This window comes from Phalacrocorax aristotelis, chromosome 12 (assembly GCF_949628215.1).
Source record: "Phalacrocorax aristotelis chromosome 12, bGulAri2.1, whole genome shotgun sequence".
NCBI classification, from domain to species: Eukaryota; Metazoa; Chordata; class Aves; order Suliformes; family Phalacrocoracidae; genus Phalacrocorax; species Phalacrocorax aristotelis.
In genome coordinates, this window is record NC_134287.1 from 3039128 (window position 1) to 3055885 (window position 16758).

Consider the following 16758-nt stretch of genomic DNA (forward strand, 5'->3'; position numbering starts at 1 on the left):
AGACATTACTCCTTATGCGCACTTAAGCACTTGCACAGGGCCCAGTCATGACCCGTTGTAGCTTAAACCTGTCCTAAGGAGGAGATCCGATCCTAGAAGAATATGGATTTGGACTCTGATGGTGCAGTCTCTTCTATCCAAACCTTTCTCTTCCTTTCTCAGCATAGGGCTGGCAGGAGCAGAACAGACCACCTGCCTGAGACACTGTCTTGGGTGTTTCAGGACCTCCTTCCCTGTGGTTCTGCTGGTTCTCTTCCTCCCATGGGTTGCTGCTTCCTACTTCACTGCACCCAAAGCTGCAGAGAACCATCTTGATCCCATCTTGAACTAGTCTGTGAGAAAAATTTCCTCTGTCATTCCTCCTGGAAGTCTGCGTATTGCAGAGCAGACTTGCCAAGCCCAGCGGAGCTCCGCACGCCCTGCACCTCTCCGGGGGCAGGAAAGCAGTGAGGTGACATGTTCTGATTCACCCATGGGAATAGCTCTGTGGAAATACTTTCATATAAAGCTTAAAACCAGCATTTGTACACTGAATGGTTTTGCATGAAGCCAAGCAGTTCCAGTGAGAGTAGGTTTTTATTTCCCTGCTTACAAGCCTGTTACCATTTCTTTGTTGTTAGATACGAGCTGTTGTTGAAGGGAGATTAATTCACTGACTATCTTAAATGCAGTCTCTTACTAACAGGCAGATTTAGACCAAATCCTGTCATGAGCAAAGAGATAGAGAGGGGTTTTTTTCCTTAATTTTCTTACTTTTCTAGATCAGTTCAAAGCCAGTGTGCTATCCCATAGTGCAAGCTCACGTATAAAAGCAAGGCCCATGAAAAAGAAACAAAAATACTGTTTCATCTTAACAACTCTGCCAGACTGCCCCCCTGCATCAGATCTTACCGGCTAGCAGCTAGGAAGATTTAGAAGGTGAGGTATAGATGTCACAAGCTGCTCGGTTTTTTCGGTAGTGTGAGATGAGCCTTCATGCTCTGTTACTGTGAAGTCGTCCTCTGCCTACTCTTCTTTGAGTAATGTATTAGTCTTTCAGTCTGTAAATAAAGCAGGGAGCACAGGACAATTTCCTTTTCACAGTCCTGCAAATTCTGAATCGTACTTCCTTGATGGAAAATGGCAGCCCTTCAAGAAACTTGCATACGTGAGTGTGCGGGGCAGGAGTGGCAAAAAGGACTTCCCCAGCTCCAGGGTCTCTCTGTTTAATTCTTCTTCTGCAGCCTGAGAGACTCTTGTTCCTAAGCAACAGCAGTGCTAGGCCCTTGGAGATCATTAGCATAATGCTTGGTTCCAGCATGCAAGTTCAAGCTGGAGGGAAAAGAACTGAACTAACTGCCTGCAGTGCCTTGGAAATGTTAGATTTCAAATTATGCAGAAAGAAAAAGCATCTGGACCTGGTTAGAAGCTGTTCGTCAGCTTCTAATGTTGCCTTAACTGTCCATTTTAGTCACTTGGCTATTTCATTTTACTTGGCTGTTACACAGTGTGAGATACTTTTATGGGCGTGCTAAAACTTGCAACATTTGTGATACCATCTTTAGAACGTGCCAGATTGGAGAGGTAGGGACACAGATGAGCTGCAGATTATATTCATCTATCTGTGACCCTTCAAAAGTGCAGTTGGTACAAAAATTCCCCTCTGTAACGTGAATTTACTGGAATTTGCCTCTATGACTGGGCCTACCAAGCTCAAGCTTTTAGTAACTGGTTTCAGTAATTTCAAAATAGTATCTGGAAAAAAAAAAGAACTATGGAAGAGAAATACCTGTGTGTTTTGTGGCAGGTATTGTCCACAGGAGACACAATGCTGAGATCCCTCTTGCTGATAATGGGGCTAGAATATTATTGGCATAAAGAAGCTGAGAATGTTGATGTTGTTGCCTGATTCCAGGGTTGGAGGTTGCATTCTGCTCACCTCAACGAATTCACTGAATCTACCTGATTTTTTTCTTCTGCGACCTGAAGTGTGCCTGGGTGCAGCGCTTGCACAGTGGAAATGTTATCCCTTTGTCTGGATTAAGCCTGTGAATACACATGGTGCAAACAGTGTTCTGTAAATGAGGGAGATTCCTTTCCCCCTCCCCAGCCCCTTCAAGACATCCTACTTCAAGGAACCCTACTTTAATATTATACTTACTTATAAATTATTTTGTATTATATCTCTATTCTTTGAGCACAGAGTAAGAATACCCTGAGGGTGGAATGGTACAATCAAACAAGGAGGACCCTGTACCTTTTTTCTGAAGTAATCTAACCTAACACTTTCCTGAGGCTTGAGAGATACCCAATTGTTTCACAGGGAAAATTGATGTTCCTTTTGACCTCTTCTTTCCTCTTTTAATAGTAGGAGCTGGACCCAGGTTGTGGCATACCAGGAAGGGGATATTCTTCATACTACTGGTAATTGCAAGGATTCTTTAAGAAAAGTGGTTTGAAGAGACCCTTCACACTGTTTTGCAGACTTAAGAAGTCTAGAGGATGGAAGACATGAAGCAAATGAAAGCAGCTTTGTGAAGTCTAAGAACCAATTAAGTTTATTGGAATTTTATTATTTATTTCAGTGGAGGCAAAATCTTATCCTTTGAGATTATCTCATCTGCAATGAATCTCCAAATGAGTTGAGGTCCACCTGTCTCTAGCAAATGGAGAGCACTGGCTATCACAAGAGTGAGATCATAGTCTGATGTTAATGGAAGAGGGATTAATAAATCACTTATGCACAGTGTAGCCAAAGGTGGATCATCATTAGTACACATCATGTTCAGATGCTGCAGTGCCTAGTGCCCTACAAATATCTTATAGATTTAGATCTAGATGGATATGTAGGTACTTCTCTTGACTTCACGTAACTTCACCCCCTCTTGAAGTTTAGTTATTTACATTTATAGAGCACTTCTCCTGCCTCTTTTTAAAACCAGCCTTTGATTATTTATTTATTTTTAAATGCACTTGCTGCAGTTGCTTTACTTTGAGCTTTTGCTGTCCTGGCTACGGGGTGTTGGCTGGAGGAATGCTGACTGATTACCAAGGAAAAGGGAAGAACAGGCTTGAGCTGCCTGCATTGGAATTCATGTTCTAAAACCCCTGCGAGTCAACAAGGGAGAATCAGAATTCCAGATCTCTGGGGACTTGGACAGAGCATCCTGCCTGGCCCCCTGAGACCCAGAAGGACGGCTCTTACAGCAGAGCGCCTATATTTAGCTTTACGTATTTTCATGATGTGGTGAACTCATTGACCTCTTTGAGTTATATAGGAGCTTCCAAAGTCAGCAGAAAGAGGATTGATTTGGCCCTTGTAGAGTCCTTATTAGCTGTTCAGGGCTTGTGACGAGCAGAGCAAGAGTTCCCCTACAGGGTCATGGCACCCACAACCCAACACATATTATGCAAACTTGCATAACATACACACAGACTAGCCCAATTTAGTCCCGTGTATATTTTAGTTCCATTGTAATGGTCCCACTTTAAAATGTTGGAGGACCGATGGATTGAGCAGGTTTGCACATTACATAACTCCTTGCTTTCTAACTCAGCCAAAATAAACCTGGGCAGTTTTAGTGAGTCTGCCCCTGTGGAAAGGGAAGAACCTAACCTGATCCCTCTGCAACAAATGCCGTAACCCAACCACACCTCAAATAGTGCCAGGAGTCCGGATCCTGTTCCAACCCTTTGAGATACTCTCTCTGAGTTCCAAATGTCTGTTGGAGACCTTACAAAGGACAGTGGGGAAATCTACGTATAGTGTGAGAGGGATGAATTGTAAAGGATCAGCGCTCAAAATATGTGTTTGCTACTTTAGAATTCCTACATTCTTGAGCTATGTGTGGCTCAAACTGAGGGTGCAAAACCACCATAACTCTGTTCTAGTCAATGGACTTTCTTCTGGTTTCTGTTGTGTAAATTAGGCTATCTTATAATCTCTTCATTTTTTTGGACAGAGAGCGAAGATCCTATTTTCCCACATCAGATATGAACTAACCTTTCGTTTTGCCTGGTTTCTCTAAAAAGAGCCTATCATTGTTAGGTTTTGTGTGCTAACAGGAGAACTAAACAAAGCTTAGGAGTTGTAGGCCATGAGCTAGAATTTGTCCTGGGTTTCATGTTTGTTCATTAAATAGGTTACTACTTAGGCTATACAAACTCCTTCCTTCAGCTACACACTTGTCTCTGAACAGAGTGCCTAGGCAAGCAATAAAATACTATGTTGAGTAAACCGTAGTGTTTTCCCTTTATGTACACTATTAACTGGTCCAGGATTGAATAGGCAGTAATGATTCATAATCATGACAGGTAGTTTACAAGAATTTGCTACTGCAAATTCAATAAAATTCTAATGATCATAGATGATTCCAATATTTTATTTAGATCTTTGAGGCTGCTTTAGGCCTAGCTTTGTTAATTTCTGGTGTGATCCTATACAGAGCATAAGAGTGCAAAACAGCAGCTAGTTATACATGTATCAGTTTTATAATCTACAGCTGAACTGATTTCCTTACACTTTGAGATGTTAGTAATCCTGTCTCTGAGCTGGCACGTTAGGATTAACGTTGTACACTCAAAGAGAAAAGCATCTCCTACCACCAGTTAGCATGTCACTAACCCTGTTTACTTTGGCAGATCTTTAATTTTACAAACTTTAAGTTTAAAATGTTTAAAGTTTCTTTAATCCAAAAGATGTCACTTGCCTCAGTTTGGTCTCTAGGATTTGACAAGAGCAAGTCCATGGTCTTCAGGTAGTGACACACCTTCTAGCTCAGTGTAGTTGAAATGTCACCTTTGCTTGCTCAGAACCTTCAACCCTTTCACATTTTCAGGTGAGTTCCCCTGTTTAGAATCTGCCTTCTGCTGGTTTGTTTTTTGTTTAAAGTTTCAGTAAGAAGTTGCATTTTGAGGACAAAGAAAGTGGAAAAAACATATTTACTCTCTTACTTAAAAAAAAACAACTAAGAAATGGTAACCCATTTTTTAAGGACTACATTAGTTTCAAAGTGCTTGATGCAAAGAGAATACCTGTGATATGGAGGCTGAGAGACCTCTGTTTTCAAGCTAGTATTTTCAGAATGCTTCAGAAAAGCATGAGCCTTTGAGAACACGGCTTCAGAATAGAAACAGACAGCCTTAATGATACCTGTCACTAGCACTCTAGCTCTACAGTGGGATGACAGCGGGAGCACAGACTGGTTAGCAGTGTGGCTTAGCTCGGAACAGCTGAGGAGGCTGCTGTGCCCAGGTGTCCATCTGCCCCTCCTGCACGGACATCATCTCTGCCTGCAAGTCCGCTTCTGAATGCTTGTAGTTTGCTGTGTGGCATCACCACTGCAGTTTGCAGCGATAACTTAAGGCAAACAGAATCCATCCTAAATGCCACCACCCTACTTCCTTCTTTTTTTCTTTATTAAATATCATACTTTAAGTGGCACTGAATTCAGGAGCAGACTGGCAAGTGGCTTAGGGAGAGTCAGCATATCACAGGGCGAGCGACTGACTGATGAACTCATCAGCCATCTGAAGCTGGGCCATCTCTGTTCATGAGGCAGAGCCTGCCTTCCTACTGAAAGCAGTAAGGAAACTTGCATCCTGCAGCACTAACCTAACTGATGACACTCTGGTTTTAGAATGATTTGGTCAATGACGAAACTTCAGCATTCTAGTGTTGGTGTTCTCTCATTTCTGTGGGATGAGAGCAGGGGGCACAGGGAGCACAGAGGTTAATATGTTGACTTTCTCTTGTGGTTGTGAAGCAGGTTATTTCAATCAAATGTTTGTCCATACAGGAAACACTCAGGAGGGGAAAAGACAATGCTCCAGAAGTGGCAGGTAAGCTAAATCTTGGTTGCGCATCATTAAGCGAAGAATATCAGCACCTGTCTGTGTGTCTGCACACGGACATGTGTACGTATGTACTTCATGGCCTAAGTTGCTCTCTTGCTGCTGGAGGTGAGGTTATTGGCAAGAAGATCAGAGTATTTACACCTGGTTATTGCAGAGGTTTTGCATAGGGTGCTACTGTCTGGCAGATTAAGTGTGATTCTATGCGTGTTTTTAAACTGAGACTAAAGAGAGCCACCTAGTTGATCAACCCTTCACAGACCACCTGTACATCTAAATCAGTGCACCTCTTGTTTTCCCAGATGTTTTGCTGGGCTGAGAGATGCATTTAGTTTCCTGTACCCCTGATCTTGGTGACCCAAGACATGTTGAAGAAATCTATATCTTCTTGTTTATACGTAGCACTTTGTGCAGCCTTTTCTGTACAGGCAGTTGTCCAGGATTTTCCAATATACAGATTGCATGAATTTGGCTCACTTTTAAATTTGGGGGAAAGTGTTCTGTTATGAAAATACAGCATAAAAGCAATGGGTTGATTATAGACAAATGCAAATGGCCTGTCTGAACAAGAGCCAGAATGAAGATTCAGAATCTGTTGAATGGGTTGTCATATATGAGATACTGTGCTGATGTGCATGGCAACGGGTGACTGATTACACTACATATAGTTCTTGTCCTGGTGGGTGTGGGAACCACAGGACTCTGAGGGTGCCTTTGAGGCATGGTATTCAGGGGTGGGGTTAGGAGATTTTAATGCTTGTTTCCTTTCCCTGGCAGAAAAGGGAGATCAGCAACTTTGATTACCTCATGTACCTGAACACATTGGCTGGCCGCAGCTATAATGATTACATGCAATATCCTGTGTTTCCATGGGTCCTTGCTGACTATCACTCCGAGGTCGGTGCTTGCTGCAGCGTTCTGTGCTTTCTCTGATAGCAACCACACAACGGTTTGTTGAATGATGTCATTGAAGCCGAGGGGTCTAGGCTAAGGGTTCAAAATTTGAGAGAGTTAATTTGAACTGTACTGATTATAGATTAGCCTTATCTTCAAATTGGCATGCTGAGGACCACATTCTGCCTCAGAAAGGCAGATTAACATCTCTCAGCTACCTACCTAGTTAAGGCCTGGCTGCATTGGCTTAGCAGTCAGGCAGGAACAGGCTTCTGTGACCTGACAAGGAGGTTTGGACAGAAAAGCCTTGAGAGCAATCTGCAACCTGACAGGTCCTTCATTTGTGAAGCTCCTTTACATGCTGTCCTTTCAGTGGCACATGCTGCCACTCTCTTTCCAAGTCCCATCCCAGTTCTGGAGATGGATGTTTTAGCACTGCGTTTGTGGCCTTGTATAGGTGACACTTCCAGCACAGCCACTACCCAGTGTCGCTGAGCTAGTAATGATGTCTAAAATGAATCTTAATGAATCTTAAAATCCACGTCTGTGCTGCTTTTGCTTTTCAGACTCTAAACCTTACTAATCCTCATACATTTCGGGACCTGTCAAAGCCCATGGGAGCTCAGACTGCAGAGAGGAAACGCAAGTTCATCCAGCGCTACAATGAGGTGGAGAAGAGTGAGGGTGAGTGTTTTAGGAGACTAACAGACAGCAGAGGCTTGAGTTCCCTAGGCCCTTGGGAATGCTGATGAGTCCCTTGGAAAAGGTCACCCAAAAACTTTCCAGAGCTGTGGTGAAGGGAAGCACCACATCAAGGAGATCCTCCTACTTCTGGATACAAACTGGTTGAGGATTCAAATAGAAATTACTCCTGCAAGCACTGCCTTACATGCCTTGTACTGCTGCATTCTGCCCTCTTCCCTTGGGCAGGAAGAGAAGCTACAGCATAAAGCAGCATTCCCTAGAAAAGACTGCTCTGTTAACTAAGCTGCACACATTTGTCTTGTCTGTTAGCTGAGCTGCGTGTAGAAGACTGCTGCACGCAGCTTAGCTAACAGCTACTGTAAGAAAAGGAAACAGGACATTAAGGTTGTTGACCTCTGGAGATCAAGACCTTTTTTGGTACTAATGGGGAAGGGGATGGTCTGGAAAATTAGAGGCCTTATTCTTCAGAAAATGAAATGTGGAATGCAAAAAAAAAAAGAACATACAGAGGTGGTAGTAACTGCACACTCAATGCAAATATGCACAGTGTGCTTTTGCTCACAGATCCTTGAACACATCTGCTTTAAAGATCTGCACCCTATTTAATTGTGCTGTGGTAACTGGATGCTCTGGGCTTAAAATGGTGATATTTTGCACTGAAATCTGATTTGTGTCCAATTTGCAGGAGACCTGTCAGCCCAGTGCCATTACTGTACTCACTATTCATCAGCAATTATAGTGGCATCTTACTTGGTCCGAATGGAGCCATTTACCCAGACCTTCTGTTCTCTGCAGGTAAGGGGGCAAGATAGTTTCCCTCCTACACCTCATTATGAACCATGTAGCACATCATAGTGGCTGTGTAATGAAGAGGGATTAATTCTTTTGACATTTTCTGTATACTCAGTGTGGATTCTGGGCTCACTGAAGGTTCTATCCTGTGTCTGTTGAATTCAGTGAAAACATCTTAATGGGAGCGTGATTGATGCCTGATGATCTTGTTTCTTTCTGAGGGAGAAGGATTATTTAGTTTTGGTCCTGTGATGCATTTTATGAGAGCTGAGGCATACAAACACCAAGACAATGTTTAACTAATTTTCTGAACGTAAGCTTCTGACTTTGAGGCATATGAGACTTTCACGGTAGGGATTCTAAGCCCAAATGTCCATACAGGAATGTGGTTATGGGTAAGGACTTGGAGCTGGCTGCGGTGGCATTAAGAGCATTCCTAGGCCAGATGAGGATGCACAGGTTCTGGTGGGTGGGGAATTATAGGGATCATGGGATCCGCTCCCTGAAGGAGAAGTGGGGTGAGACTCCATCCAGTGCTCCAGAAGGAATGTTTTGTTTTAGCTTGTTCTGAACTTGCCACTGGTTTAGGGTGCCAAAAACACTCCCTATGGGACTGAGGTTCATGGATACTGAACTTTGTGCTTACCTTCCCAGCTGGTCAGCATACAGGCACACCAAATTTCCTGACTGCCCTCTTCAGCAGGCGGTTGGGGACACACAAGCACAGACGCTTGGGCTGTAGCAGTTGTGACCCTTATTTCTGTAATATGTGTTGTTTTATAGCAGGGTCTACCAGGACAACAAGTCCTCAAAAGTGTATTTTTTCAAGGAGTCTCTTCCTAATATCTGTCTATCCTTATGGAGCAATGTAAGGGAGAGAGCTAGGCCAGAACATGCGACACTCAGAGACTGCTGTACATATGGTGAGGACTGGCCATGCCTCCTGCAGCTCTCCAAGTGCTTTGCTGTTGTGCTGGTCTTTTTTCCCCTTTTTTTTTTTTTTTAATGAACTAATACAACTAAAGCGCTGTGCTAATTAAGTAATAAGCCCTATGATATTGGTTGTTACCAGCAGTAGCTGATGGGTTAGTGAACCACCTGGGGCAATGGTTACCATCACCCCCTGTGAGCCATATGTTAGCTGTAGTCATGAATGACTGTGGAGCAGTTATTTCTTGTTGTAAACAACAAAGGCTGCTGTATGTCACTGGCACATTTTCCAGGCATAACAAGTTCCCAGTCTGAGTAGCTGCTTTGCAGCAGTGTTTATGTGTGATCTAGCAGGTAACCAGCTTTTTTGTAGGGACACTTACCTTCAAAGGCTGCTGGTCCCATGGTGGCTTAGGAATTGCTAACTGTGAGGTGCAGTCGGGCAAACAGCAGGCCTGAGAACTGTACGCTCAAGTCAAGAGCAGGTTGGAAAAGGAGTAATCCCAAACTTAAGACCTCAGAAGGGTGCTGAGTTGGGAGCTGTGAAAGCTTCTCAGCATCTTAAAAGGTGGAAAAACTATGCTTATAACTGCAGACTGCCAGTCTGAATGCACATGACAAGGAAATGCAAAAACTTGGGTGCACACCTTGTGAAAACTGATGTTGGCGTACCATCCTTTTTCGCAAGTCAATGATTTGATTTGCACCTGACCACAGAAGGCGGCAGTGAGGAAGCATTGCCTCTAGTAAGAGAACTGTACAGGAGTTTACAAAACCTTATTATTTCACATTTTATTTAAGTGTATTGAGATCTGACTCTGGAGAAAATTGTGTATGTGCTTTGCGTATTGTACTCGAATGGATGAAAGACTGGCTTATCAGACAGGCGTTGGATGGTACCTTCCACTTCACCTTAGTCAAGTACCTCCCAGAATTCCTTTCAGGTGTCGATCTCAGCACCACAAAAAAAGCAGCAAAGGTTTCTGTGTTAAGTGTCTTTGTTGGAAAGGCTTTCTAGGACTCTATGCCCTCAATAATTAGTGACACTGGCTTTTGATTCAACTCAAATTTTATCCCCTTTTATTCTTATCCCACTGTTGCATTTCAGCTAGCCAGCTGACCTTCCCTGGCATTTACCTCTCAAAAAGAACAGGGTTCTTACTCTTCGTTATGTCACTGACTCTTGAACAGTCGTTTAGGCACTGTCGGCCGGCAATTACTTCTCAGCAACTCTGGGGGTGTGGTAAGTCTTTGCACCCTCGTAAGCATCTCTTAGAAACATTTTTTGGTCTTTGGGTTTAAAGCACCGCCAAGGATCTTAGGATGTCTGGTTTTATAAACGTGAGTAGTTCTAACTTCTCTCTAGAGATCACTTTGACTCTAGTTGCTTTGTATGTACCCTGCTGAATTGTAGTTCTAAAAAGTATATATTTCCAGTATTCCTGACGACAGTATACGGCCCCTACTCAAAGGAAAGAAAAGAGACTTACTGTATCTAGCTATAGAAAAGCCATAAGAGTTTATGTCAACTTGCAAACTAAAGGCATAAAGCAATTCTTGATTCTCTTTTTCCCTTTCAGTGCAGTTTTTGCATGCAGAGAGAGAGAAAACTCATTAATTCTGATATAAATATATGCAAATAAATTTATTAATATAGGAAATGGGAAAATCAGTTATTGCTTCCTTTATAAATAATACAGGCTTAAGTTTTAAAGATATTACTTTTCCCTAAAATGAATTAGACAGCCAGGGAAAAAATCACATTTTTTCGTAGTGGTAATATCTTTAACCAGATTTGTCGCGCTAACAGCATTTCCTATGTATATATTATTTTTATTTAATACAGGTAATCTTTTTATTACAAATCATATTGTTTCTCAGGAGATTACCATCAGCTCTCATAAAAGCTGCAAAAAAAGATGAAAAAGCATCAATCACCACCAGACACAGCACGCTGTGTGCAGATTAAATATACAAAGCTCTTTAATATGCTTCAATGAGATACTTGTTAGCTGTTGATTTATTTATAGTCCTTCTTCTACTCTGTTTTAATTTCAATTTGAATTTGACTCCAAGGGTCCCTGCCTAATAATGATCAAGAACAAGATGACCTTGTGCATCAGATTAACTCCAGCTAGGCTACTCATGTGATTAGCCACTTTTTCATTCAGTCCCTGGAGTGGGTGCGGGAAGGCTTCACAGTTGTCAGTGGTATAAGGAAGGCGGCCATCAAATACAAGGAAGTAAAGCACAACTATGCTGTCATTTAGACATGAGGTTGGACCAAAAACCTGGTCAGAATTCACCTCAGGATCTTTCCATCTGGAATATGTGTTGACTTTTGGCTGGAGTCTATCTCAAAAGACAAGCAAGGAGACATGGCTTCAGAACAGAGGGTTTATTGACTTCTGTGTTTTGGTTGCTTATCCATGAGGGTAGTTTCTCCCCAGCAAAAAATAATGGGAAATACTGTTTCTTGACGTGCAGTTCCCAGACTTAGCAGAGTCTGTAGATTCAAAGGAGTTGCATCATAAGTGTGCAGGTACTTAGAGGGGTCAAAGGGGCCGTGGTCCTTACCATCAGAATCCAATGTAGGTACTGCTGCTCAGGGTTTGTCTGGTCCATGGGAGTGGGATCCCATTCTTACAGCATGAGGATGCTTAGGTGTTGTTTTCCTATTTAATAAACTGCAAGTCAAAGACTCAGCTGACTGTTATTGTGCAGAAGGACAGCATCTTCCTCATCTGGCACATGCAACAGTCTACAGGCAGAGAGAAAACTAACCAAAAGCTATCAAGTTTCCTCAAGAGGTCAGCCATAAACAGAACCTGACTGCACCTCATATTCATTAACAGATTTAATCTTGCACCACCTCTGCCTTTTAGTGTCTTCATTCTGCAATCCTTCTGTCTCGTTCCTTTTGCCTAGTGAAGGAGCTTTGAGGATTGAATGGCCGAGGATGAGCAATCATTCCTACGTTCTCATTGCACTGTGGAACTGATTAAAGATACTTGTTCTATGTCTGACAATCTCTCTTGAGCCCTGGCAGTGGGATGTAGTTTTACGCCCCATGACATATAATACAAATTAATTAACCCCAATGAGAAATACATACATTAGCCTGGGAGCATGCTGCAGCTGGGCAGCTATACTGCTGTCAGTACCTGAACTGGGTACTGAGAAACAACTTGGTTCTGTCACTTCATACAGTTAAAAAGTCACTGTTTTTCTGAAACAGCTTGTTCGTTCTGACAAACTCATTCAGATGATCTCCAACAGCTGATTCTTTGATTCCATTATTCTAGCAATTTTATTTTAAAATAAATCCTTTCATGCTCAACGTAGGGATCCCTGTATAAAGGTGAACCTGGATTTTCACAAATAGATACAGTATCTGAAATATCATCTAAAAGTCCTGCAGGAATTATGGTTCCAATGTAAGGCACACACTCCTGAGTCAGTGAGTTTGATTTTTGTTGTGGGCCGCTTTTTTCTTATTGTTTTTTCTTTCTTTCTTCTTGAAGCCTTAGTTCAGAGTCATGTCCAGGGCTCTAAGGCTGCTTTTGTCTAGTGTTTGACTCTCATTAAATTAAACATGTTCAAATGCTCTCAGGACATGAGGTAGTTTGTTTCTCCTTCCTTATATAGTAATTCAGCTTGGGACCCAGACATTCTTCCCTTCTTTATGCTGTCCCTCCTTCCCATGAGGAATGAACAGTCCCCGCAGGCTCCTGCCCCCTGGGCCTTTCCCGTTTGCCTGGAGCTGATGAATGCTGTTTCGGTGGTACCCTCTTTGCCCAAAGGCTTTTCTCCGGAGGATCGCACATGAGTGTTCACAGCTATGCGGGTCACAACTGAAGTGAAAACACTGAAGTTGTCTCCACCACTTGCAAATCACTTCAGGATAAAAGGGGTGAATTGCCTTCAGAAGCATTAATAATGGGTATGCCGATATTCTCAAGCTGCCCGTGATCATTTCTGCTTGCCTCTCTGTTACTGGAAGCTATACTATGCCTTCAAGCTTTTATGGTATTCTCAACCTACATACCTACAAATCAGGACTAAGACAGCCCCTAATATAAGATCACAGTCTTATATTATAGGGCAGATCTTGAGATATCACCTAACCAAACGTGGCGAGCTGATTATTGCAAAATTGGCTAAGCTTCTTCAGCTGCTTTTTGTTCAACAGAATATTCACACTGCAGTCTTTTTGTCTGCTTCCATTTCACAGGGTGGGAGTTTTGATGTTGCAGACAGGATGTTTCACAGTGTCAAGAGCACATGGGAATCAGCATCAAGGGACAACATGAGTGATGTCAGAGAGCTCATCCCTGAATTCTTCTATCTGCCAGAGTTCCTAACCAATGCTAATCACTTTGAATTCGGTAAGTGCTAGAAGGGACTTCGGTGTTCCCCATCCGCTCTCCAGCATCCTGCCAAGAGAAAAGATCCAGATCACATGCTGGGAGCTGGTCACTAGACTATGCTGACTGATAAGGCTTTCTAGTGATGACAGATCAATTTTTATTAAAAGAAGGCTAAAAGAATACAAGCTTCTCATATCTGAATGATATCAGAAGAGCCATGTTTCTATCTCAGAAGGAACTGTAGTTCATATTAGTTACTGCGCAAAAGAATTGCATATTTTGTCAGACAAAAGTCAATTTTAATATAAGCAATCTAGTTGGCTGCTTTTGAAAATCTGGTTTGTATCATCACGTCTATCTGGCTGTGAACAATACATTAATTTGACTTTTGGAGATGGATCAATAAGTGGTGTAGGTGAAAGGTCTTTTATTAAATCTCGTGTCTCTGGTGATTAAAGTTGCCAGATGTCCTCACTATCATCCTGAAAAGTTCTGCACTCCACTTTACAGGAAATTCACATCATTTGCAATGTGAAACTGCTTTTTCTGGTGGACACAGGCTGGTTAACAATTAAGGCAGAGGAGAAATACTTTAAGAATCATCCTAAATTGTTAATGGCAAAGGATAAGTAGCCCATGGTGTTGAGGTCTAGCTATAATTGTATTTAAGATCACAGTGAAATGAAACATGCTAAGAAAAAGGCAGATTGTAAAAAAGATGTTAGAAGATTGTTAACAGATAAGAAAGAATTGGGGCAGTTTCATCTTGAAAGGAGGCCAAGAAACAAAGCCTGGCTGAAATCAAGACCCAGTGACTGACCTGAGTGGAATCAAGTGGAGGGACCTAAAAAAGACACCAGAAACTTGACAATAAAGAGAAAAGATACAGGAAGATTTTACAATAGACAAAGACATGAACGTGAATCTGTTCACTGCTACACTGTGAGGAAATTTGCAGTCCCAGACCTGAGCCTTAACTTAGATTTTAATTCATCCAGTTGCGTAACACCATGCTCTGGTTTAAGAACATATGCTCGCCTTCTGAAAGGAATCAGATTGCAAAATACTTGAGAACGAAATCCCTCCCGGTGGCTGCTTTAGTAGGAATATCTGGCAGTTAGGCCCATGGGATTATGTATAAAAAGAAAGTTGTGCCAACAGGTCTGTCTTGTCCGAGTTTGCGGTCTGTGCTAAAATAGTTTGTGCTGAGGATGTGAATATTTTCACTGTATTAGCGACAGTTACTAGAACATACGCTCAGTGCTTTATTACTAGATCCGAAAGAAGGAGAAATTGGTTCTGTGGTGTTCTATGGCACTATATTTGATGTAGAACCTGAAATAGTATGTGTGAAAATCACCTCAATTTCCTTCGACTTCAGTGTTTTAGAAAAGCTGTCCCTATTAGCAATGCGTGTGATTCTTGTTTTTAATTCTCCCTTTGTAACTCCTGCAGGCTGCATGCAGGATGGAACCGTGCTGGGAGATGTGCAGCTTCCTCCTTGGGCAGACGGGGACCCCCATAAATTCATCCTCCTGCATAGACAGGTCAGAGGATATCAAGATTTGTGACAAAATGCTGAACTGGGTCCCTCTGAAAATGAAACTCTGAAGGCCAGAGTCATAAACCAAAATGGTAGATCCAAATGCATCCTGCCTTTGCAGAGTTCATGCTGGGTTCTGAACTTCGCATGTCTACTTGTCTGCCTAACAATTCACCCTGAATCAAGGCAAACCAGGTGTCGTTTATATCTAGGTCTGTGGCATGGGCCTTTCTCAGCCCGTAGGCATGTGTGAACATAACATAATACGTGCACGTGGCGTTTATATGCCTGCAGTTCCATGTGGTTGCTAACCAGCTGTGTGTTTGTTTAAACCATCTACCTCCATCTCCGAGTCATGCCAAGACTGCAATTATTTTTTTTATATTTTGACAGGGGGAAAAAACCTAATGTGATTTCCTGCCTTTAATGGATTCAGCCTTGGCAATTTGAAAACAAATAGTTTTAAGGTCCTGAGACTTGCTGCAATTAGTGCTACCTATTAATAGTTAGAAAGTCTTACTACTGCACAATGTCACCTGTTATGTAGAAGTGAGTGCAAAGAAGGCTGTTGCATTGAACGCAGATTTTGCTGCTGAGTATCTTGGTGCAGGTGTCTCTTTTTGTTAGAATTAAAAAGGGAATGGGCTGCACTACAGTGCCCCTGCATTAGCTTATCGGATTTCCTCCGGCAAAAGGAGTCAATCTGTACTTGTGAGTGCGTGCAGGTGGTGGTTGTGTACAAGAAGCATGATGATCATATGTGTGAGCATTGGTGGGACTAAACAAATAGCTGATGATTTTCAAGGTATTGCATCATCCTGGTCTGTCATGTGTACCTTCAGTTTCTGCCTCAGTGGGTTCTTCTCACCCCTCCGATGCCAGGCAGGCCCCGTCCTTGGGGGTTCAGCTTTTGCTTTTGATAGTCTTTGTAGCTGATTGCATCCAAACCTGTGGCTACAGCCAACTTCTCTGTTTTGATATCTCCAGATAAGCCTCTCCTCAGCTGACCACTCCAAATGCTGTTTACTAAATCCTGTCTCTGACTTCCTTACTGACTGCCTTAACTTCTTGTTCCTGTTTTTAAAAAAAAGAGTGTCCTACTCTTGTCTTGTAAATATTCTTTTCTCTACTGTTCCCTTAGCCATTGACAGCAACCGCCATGCTCCCATTAAGTTACCATTACTTTCATGTCCCTTGCTTTGCATTTCTCTGCTGCTTTCAGAGTCCGTGCTTTTTGTGATCATCCATACTACTAAATAATTTTCATGCTTTTGGACATTCTCTTGAATCTTCATTTCATTCTTTCTGATGTCCTGATACCTGGTTTCAAGTCAGCACAGAGACAACTGGAAGGGGGCCATCTTTATTGTCTGGCATTACCTACAAATCTCCTTCCCCAGGCCCTTATATTTTCAATTTCTGTATGGCTCCACTCCTCATAGAATCATAGAATGGTTTAGGTTGGAAGAGACTTTTAGAGGCCATCCAGTCCAACCCCCTGCAGTGAGCAGGGACATCTGCAACTAGATCAGGTTGCTCAGAGCCCCGTCCAGCCTGGCCTTGAATGTCTCTAGGGATGGGGCATCCACCGCCTCTCAGGGCAACCTGTGCCAGGGTTTCACCATCCTCAGTGTTAAAAATTCCTTCCTTACATCCAGTCTAAATCTACCCTCCTTTAGTTTAAAACCATCA

At 42.5% G+C, this 16758-nt stretch overlaps 1 protein-coding gene across 1 annotated transcript in view; it reads left to right on the forward strand.

Moving 5' to 3' along the window:
* WDFY4 (WDFY family member 4) overlaps positions 1-16758 on the forward strand; it is a 144522-nt gene that overhangs the window by 107586 nt on the left and 20178 nt on the right. The window contains exons 48-53 of the mRNA XM_075107505.1: positions 5778-5820; positions 6610-6729; positions 7293-7410; positions 8117-8226; positions 13388-13541; positions 14979-15070. Coding sequence (XP_074963606.1) covers positions 5778-5820; positions 6610-6729; positions 7293-7410; positions 8117-8226; positions 13388-13541; positions 14979-15070 — 637 coding nt within the window. The remainder of the gene's footprint in view (positions 1-5777; positions 5821-6609; positions 6730-7292; positions 7411-8116; positions 8227-13387; positions 13542-14978; positions 15071-16758) is intronic.